We start from the raw sequence: 8641 nt of genomic DNA, 5'->3' as shown, positions 1-8641 counted from the left end.
AACATCACTCGGGCAATGTCCCACAGTTTATATTCAATACCACATAAAGCAAAATATATATTATGAGACTACTTCATACATCCTGCAGTATTCCATTCTATGATTATGAGGAACATGAATATTACAGAATAACAGGATGATGTTTTTAAGAATATACCGTATATTTCCGTGTATAAGATGACCTTTAAATCATAAAATTCACCCCTAACAATTGGGGGTTGTCTTATACTACCATTCTAAAAATCAGACCTTGAATTCTAAGTGATGTTTATCGGTGGGCTAACATGAAAAGATTCACATTATGAAATAAACTGATAATAAAGGTAATAACACCAGTTTTACCTTATATATTATTGGCATATCTTCATAATAAATAGCCTATTCGAGGAATGATTCCACAGCAATGAAATCAACTTTTATCTATACGAGCCCAGCTTACAAAATGTAGCCTAAATATCGGTTATGGTTGCGCTCACAGCAACATGTATCATTCAATAATGTAGTGTAATTACAGTGGTAATAACATTTAGGATAACATAATACTCATTTTTCATTAAAAATTCAGGCTGTTTGTAACTGTTTAGAACAATTCAGTCATATGAATGAAAATTATGTACGATAATTATCATACTTTATCGTATTGCTGTTAAGGGCTGCTTATGATTGGCGATGAAATGTAAACAAAACAATAGCTTTCCTTTCAGGTGACATGCTTAGGAAAAACTTGATACAGAATTGACTTTGTCATTTTGTTTACCGTATATACTCGTTCAAGCGAGATCTCGCTAATCATGCGACCCCCAAATTTTCATCCATAAAAAATGATTTTATCATGTATCTCATGTATCATGCGGGTTCCTTTTTTGAGAGACCAAATTACTAAGGACTAACCTCTTTTACTCCATTTCGTTATCCCATCTTCTACTTAAATAGGTTAAAAAAGTAAAAGCGAATAATAAAAGTATCGTTAGTCACGATATACTCGTTGAGTAAACGAGTACAGCCATAAACAACCGAATGAGAAACAACAGTTTTGCTATGAACGCGGTCTAGGCCGTGGCTATGAACAACCGAATCAGATAACAATAGCTGTTTTGCTTACATTTCAACCATTTTATGATAGTAAACAATTACAGGCCGTCCCCAATCATCAGCGGGGGTTCCGTTCCTGACAGTGTGATGATAACCGAAAATCGTTGATAAGTGAAAATCGGTGATAATAGCGCCAATCCTGGTTATCGGTATCCAGTTATCAGCACCGATAAGTGGGGAACACCGCAGATAACCATGGATCAGTGCCGATAACCGGGGTCGGAGCCGATAACTGGAGATCGGTGTTGAAAATCCGGTTATCATCGTCGCTAGACGCTAGACAAGTGCCATAAAACCGGATCGTCAATAACCGAGGCTGCCGATAACTAAGGACTGCCTGTACTGTAGTTATGTTACAAATGGCGTTAAGTAGAATAGGACTGATATATATTTTACATTATACCCTTATTCGCTATGGAGAAAAGACCACAAGGAAATATACTGGTAAATTTAAGCTGCAAGTTGTAGCTAAAGCAGAGAAAACAAACAATGTTTAAGTGCTAATGACTATAAATTATCGTGCATCAGCAACATGGATGAAACTCCTAAACTTCGATATGCCATCAAACTTGACCGTAAATAATACTGGAAAGAAATGCATTTTAATCAAAACCACTGGGCAAGAAAGAACACGTTTTACTGTTGTTTTAACTTGTATGGCAAATGGGACAAAACCTTCCCCAATGGTTATCTTTAAACGGAAATTGAATTGATGCCAAAACAAAAATTTCCGGAAGGTATCGTTGTCCACGTTCACGAAAACCTAAATAATGCAAATGGCGCACGATCGCTATGTTTTTATTTTATAATACAATTAGCAATATGCGAATGCATACAATATTACTGGATACAGTTAAGTAAAGCATAATACATTAAAAGATCCATGGAAAAGATGCATATTCGTTATGTTTGTATTTTATAATACGATAGTAATATGTGAATACTGTACTACATACGCTAATTTTATATTTCGTGTATAATGCGACCCCCTTTGAATTAGCTTCAAAATTAGGTCTTAAAAAAGTCGCATGATACGCGAGTATATACGGTATTTTGAATTTCTAAGGATACATCCAGTAAAACAGCATTTGTAATAACATCATCTTTAGATAACCAATATTTCATACAATACCTGTTGCTGCAAAATCTAGCCTATACACAGATGGTTTTGGAATTTAGCAGTTGTCTTATACTACAGATATGAGATAAATTCTTGAAAATGTCAAAATTTTTTACCTCATCTTGTCTAAAGGTCGTCTTATACACGAAAATATACGAAATAATAATTTTGTTTTTAACAGTTAATGGCAACTGACTCCTAATGTAGTTAGTGTATTTAGCCCACAACAGAGCTCATGGACTAAATCTCAGCTTAAAAGTAGCAAAACAAAAGTCTATGTTATGAAAATATGCAATACTGTACAACATTCACGTGTTAGAATGAAACTTTTAATGAAGTTTCAAAATAATAAACATTATCTTGCATTATGATAAAAATTTTTTAAGTCAGTTGTTACCTCATTCCTGTAAATTCTTCAAGAAGCAATGTTATTAACATGCAACGAAAGTTAAAACTGTACATGACAAACTTAGCAATCCAACAAGCAACATTACCATTCACAGCAATAATATATATCTAGCTAATGTACTAAATCAACATAAAGAATCAGTACTTGAACATGCACAGCCTCCATATTACAATTACTTCATTAGCACCACCAATATCATTCCTAAAACTTCCCCCAGCAATATACACATTACAGTCACTAAAAAGGGTAAAAAGGCTCCACAAATCTAACAAAATCTTACTTAACTGACACACATTCAAGAATCTGACATTTTTTTTGTATAACTTTTGCTTGAACTTGACTTCTGTAGCTGATTTTAATTATGAATTGCACAGAATATATCCTATCAATAATGCAACAGTGCAATTTCTACATTCAGTGACAATCCTGATAAGTAGACTGGATTTTTATATCAGGACACTTGTTACTTTATGTAATACTGATCCCACTAGGAGCATACTTAAAGTCTGCCCTGCACAGCACACTGGAGAAATTGCTTAAGGTTCTTTGCAGCCTCTCGCCAGCCCCATCAGCATTGACTCCTACTTTTCACTTTTCATTCATTCCTTTTATGTAGTCTCTTCTCACATAGCCATGTAACTTTATTATCTCTTTCCATTTTCAATTCTCATTCTACAACTAACCCTTCAGGAGAATCCTGAAGAGTACAGCAAATATAATTTTGCTGTTTGGTTAAACTACATTATATTAATAACATTTAATACATACTGTTTTAAAGCCTATATAAACAATGAAACTAAAACTGGAGCTTTAAGAAATTGGAAGAGACTAGTGTTGAAGAGCTACGTTTATCTTTAAATCACTATTAAAATTACTACCAATACATAAAGTTTTGCTAAAGCATTTAATGACAAAACTTGCTACTTGTCTGCCAAGAATATAGTTAAAATTTTCTACCATAAAAGCAACATGTTTATTATATAATGCGGCAAAATAAACTGTATATTAACTACAGTACTACACTCAGTTTTTTATTAAAAATATAATCCATAAATTTTGAATAACCTCAAAACTGATCCAGTAACACAGGTGTTACATCTGTGCAAATGAATTACAATTATCTATCTGTAACTGTAAATTTTACCAATCAACTTTTTCTTTACATGTATAATGAGGACAGCCTAGTGCAACTACCTCTGGGCTCAGAACACTTACATTTTGAGTAACTTCTGTGGATCTAATGTAATGTAAATTGTATCTAGCCTATATGTTTTGTATTTTTTGCCTAGCAACTTCTTTATTTGACATAATACCAAATTCAAACCTTTTGTGATATGTCTTGCATGACAATTTCTTAACGAAAGCAAAGGTGAATTGAACCTTTTAAGCATGCTTCCACTGAAGAAATCTATTTCAGTGCTGACTTTTGTTTCATTTTTATATCCATAAAATACATAATTTTATAAAACTTTAAAAATCTACATTAAAATCATGAATACTAATCACCATTTGCAATTACTGTAACTAGACAACAAGCAAAATTACAATTTACTAGATACCAATGAACAAAATTACAAATGTAAACATAAAGAGCCCTCATTTGAAAAACCTACTTTTTTCAAAATACTATAAAACCTTTAATAACAAACTTTGAATAATAGCTTCAATTGCGGGGGACTCAAGGGAGGCAGATATGTAAGTAACAAGACCAGGGAGACAAACAGACAACAGTACAACAAAAGGAATTGTACACTCAAAAGTTTAGGGAATAATATACAGGGTATGGAAGTTTTATTCAGACATTGGATATCAATCCTTTTTTTATTATTTAATATTACCTTGTTGTTTTTATCATCTGGCCTGACAAAATAGATCTATGGATAATATAAAGATAGCTTTGAATGCGTTCATGAAGCTATAATTTTCTATAAACAGAATCACAGCTTCCTGTGGAACCATAAACTTACTAACAACCTTCTTATGATAATTTACTGTAAAAAATGTTTTGGTTGTGTCTAAATGAAGCTATCAGTACTGTAAAGTCTTCCATAACAACCGACACTGAGATCGAACACCTTATGAATGTTTTAAAAGGGACTTGCATAATATAAATAAACAATCTACTTTTGAAATTAGACAATATTACACCCAATGCATACAGTTAAACCCACAACTAAGCTTGCAGTCCAAAAAGAATAATCAAACTGCTCAAAAAAATATTTTACCCCTTAAACTGCCAGTCAAAACAGCATCTTATGGTTTGTATCAATGGTGATTAGTCACAACTCTGTTCATTACATATACTGTATCACAGCTACTCTCTAAGATATACAGTATATCAAAATTCAATGGAGAGAGCTATCCGGAACTAAATCATGCTTCAAGCAGGCCTACGTTTTTTCCGCCACTGAAATGATTATATATCTACTAATCTGCCCTAGAGTAATTATTCTTAATTAATTCTTAATTGCATTTCACTTATCTATCCTAATATCCTAATTTGTATGCTTAAATACTTTAGGATAAAATAAATGTTGCATAATTTTTCAATACACATGTAGTATAATAGTTAAAACAATTTTTGACAGCAGGGTTGACTGACAGGATTTCTGGAAATCACAAGGCCTAAAACAGGACAAAAAACTCCTTTTCCTGGAATCAGTGAACACAAAACAGATTTAACTGGCAGGAATCATCACACACCTTGATAATGGAGGCCAAAACAAATGCAACACAATTCCTAGCAGCAAGATCTGGCTTCAGTTCACTGGTGTCTGGCTCATGAAAAGTCATCATCTATTATTTAAGACTTAGTGATATGGCAATCCTGTTAATTTTCCATACTATCAAAAAAGTGTGCTAATACTACCTATAATGCAACATTAAAAAATATAAGTAACATTAATTTTACTCAAAAATCATTTAACATAAAAAGTGAAACACAATTCCTGGCAGCACAATCTGACTTCTATTCTCTGGTTTCTGGTTCAGGGAAGGTTATCATTTTCTATTTTTGACTTAGTGATGTGGCAATCCTGTTAATTTGCCCAACCATCAAAAAAGCGTGTTAATACTACCTACAATGCAACATCAAAAAATATAAATAACATAATTTTTACCTCAAAACTGATTTAACAGACAGGTTCATATTTTTCAGCAAACAAATAAAATACGTACAGGCAGTCCCCGGGTTATGACGGGTCTAGCTTACGACATTCTGAGGTTATGACATTTTTCAAATATATTCATCAGAAATTGTTTCCCGGTTTACAACGCATGTTCCAGGGTTACAACGCGCCATATGCCAATCTAACGGAAGAAATATGGCTCCAAAATGGCAGAATAATAAAAATTTGGAGGATTTTTGATGGAAAACTCAATAAAAATGCAGTTTACATCATTTTCAAAGGATTTTTGACGATTTTCGACGATTTTTTGGTTTACAACGATTTTCGGCTTACGACGGGGCATAAGAACGGAACCCCTGTCGTAAACTGGGGACTGCTTGTACATCATTTTCCTTATTACAATAATTACATAAAGAAGACCATGTAGGTAAACAATGAACAAAACCCATTTAACCTGAGAGCATTTCACAGATTAAGTAAATCTATGAAATGCATACAAAAGCTTAAATATGACAATGATAAGCATACTATAATACAATAGGCTCAATGCTCACTTTTGCTGTACCCTAGTCCTAATCAGGATGTTAATGAGCTTGGTAAAGCAATTAATTTTTTTTACAGTAAAACAAGGTTTTACATAAACCCAGTACCCATAAAATTAGCCTTATAGCATGTGAAACAACCCAGCTGCACCAGCTTGAAAAGTTGAAAGAAGTGATGTTCCACCTTAAAATACCAGTGGGCTTTTCTTCTCTGCAAGTTCATGGGACTAGGTCTCTTTAACATGGAATATGGCTAATGGATTTTGTAAAACAACTACCACATTATATAAGAATTATGCATTGCAACTAGAATTAGTTTTTTATTAAGCTTTCTTCAGTTACGGCTATAGGTCAGGCTGTTTACACCGAGTGCATAATTTGACGAGAGTGAACATTGATAAACACCAGCACCAAATAGGTTACTATTTGTCTAGAAGCATACATCAAAGGTCCCACTGACCCTACAAGCACCCACAATGGCATACCCGAATTAATTCCTGTGCATGTTGTGAGTCATCCAAAGGAGAGGAAGATGTTTCCAGTTGATCTACACGTTTGGCCATAGTTCTCCGCTCCTTCTCTAACTCACGTACTTTGTTTTGAAGTTGAAGGATTAAGGTAATATCCTCCACCTATATTACCCCAGAGGCATCATCATCATCATCATCAAGCAGCAAAGAATGAGTGAAGGGATACTGTTAGTAATGCTGTATACAGTATGCTACTAAATACACACAAAAACATTCCATACCTTTTAAGATTCAGATCATTCCTAGCATTTCCATGGTGCATTTTAGAGGAGCATTCTTAACTTAAAGGGTTCTCAGTATCTTGGTCAGCAAGTACAAGATCTATGTAATGAACTATAATTTTTTAAGTTTTTTAAATGACAAACTTGTCTCAAGGGTAAAAGGTCATAACAGTGTAAGATCATAGTAAATTGTATACATACCATTTTTTAAATATATTTCCTAAAGTAATTAAGAGATCTAAAACACCAATAAATTTGGATTTTTGTCCACCGGTGGCAAATTCAAGATGTCTTTATACATAAAAGTTAAGAGAAGGGGAACTTATTGCCTTAATATATGCCAGATCTTAAGATGCAAAAAAAAAAAAAAAAAATTAGGGGCTAAGACAATGGAAGAGGCCCTAAGGAAAATATCATTACTAATGATAATACTGTATCAAGACAGCTTTATTCATTATGAAGCCTTTCGCATTCAAGGAACTACAGACTGCCTTCGCAAATGTTTCCAGGGAAAGTAAAACTGGGAAACAGAAGAAAAGGGAATAATCGAACTGTAATTTTAACAGTAAAGTGATATACAGTAAAATTAGACTGACCCAAAGTCTGAGAACCATTAAGTTACCTACAACATGCATCAGCTCAATAAGAAGGTAGTACATACTTACAAGAAAATGACAAGTGAAATTGCCATGTTTTGATGAGGATCAATGCATACATTACAGTATACACAGCAAAATGTCAAGATTTACAATCCTACCTAATGACAAGTTAGACTACTACACATTATTTGAATTTATGTGAAAATGAAGTAAACTACATAACAGCAAAATCCTATCCAAATCTTTTGAAAATCAAAACTAATAGCACTGGTAGAGAAAAATAGACTAGTTCTACTAAATTCAATACCAGCTACAGATATCATGGCAAACCTTATACTTTCTAAATATTACTGAAAAGTAAATTACCAGACTCAAACATATCACTTCACATCAAATATAAATATCTACCAGATTAAAAGAAAATATCTCTTACCACTATGATAAACTGCTTATATACAGAATTTCTGTTTATGTACTTGAAAAACTTTTTTGGTGTTCAATAGTTACAATACCCTGCTTCACAAATACATTTTCCTGTTAATTTCAGCAACTGTGCCAGTATCAAAATGATCCTTGTCACTGGTACTAATTACTTTTATGACTAGCAAGTAGAAACGCTTGGAGACGAGAAAAAACAACCTTCACCAACTGGCAACATCAACACGCCTGATCTCACAACTATTAATGTTATTCATTGTACAGTACATTTCAAACCGAGGAATCATACTACGTAGGTTACTTTCTTTAGAAGCTTTGGTTTGTAAGTATGGTAAAACCTTCTTAATCTAGACTAATGAGGTTGGAGAAGACCTCATCCAAATTTGCCATTGTTTTGGTATATTTAGCAGCTGGCCTAAGCTAGCTGATAAATATGCCAATTACAGTATTAACATAACAATTAAACTATTCTCAAGTTTGTAATACATGATAAAAAAGATCTAGAAATAAATTATGCCTGGCATTAATGTATGTAAACTAGCCTAGTCTAAGTCTTCCATGA

At 33.2% G+C, this 8641-nt stretch overlaps 1 protein-coding gene across 13 annotated transcripts in view; it reads right to left on the bottom strand.

Annotated features, from left to right (window-relative positions):
• Positions 1-8641, bottom strand: part of didum (dilute class unconventional myosin) — a 323000-nt gene that overhangs the window by 140163 nt on the left and 174196 nt on the right. For 10 of the 13 annotated variants that reach the window (XM_067098121.1, XM_067098117.1, XM_067098118.1 and 7 more), the window contains one exon: positions 6777-6923. The exons of the other annotated variants lie outside the window; for them this stretch is intronic. In XM_067098121.1, coding sequence (XP_066954222.1) covers positions 6777-6923 — 147 coding nt within the window. The remainder of the gene's footprint in view (positions 1-6776; positions 6924-8641) is intronic. 13 annotated transcript variants of the gene reach the window in all.

This window comes from Macrobrachium rosenbergii, chromosome 54, assembly GCF_040412425.1.
Source record: "Macrobrachium rosenbergii isolate ZJJX-2024 chromosome 54, ASM4041242v1, whole genome shotgun sequence".
Taxonomy (NCBI): domain Eukaryota; kingdom Metazoa; phylum Arthropoda; class Malacostraca; order Decapoda; family Palaemonidae; genus Macrobrachium; species Macrobrachium rosenbergii.
The sequence above is the reverse complement of the archived record's forward strand: the minus strand, read 5'-3'. Positions and strand labels throughout refer to the sequence as shown.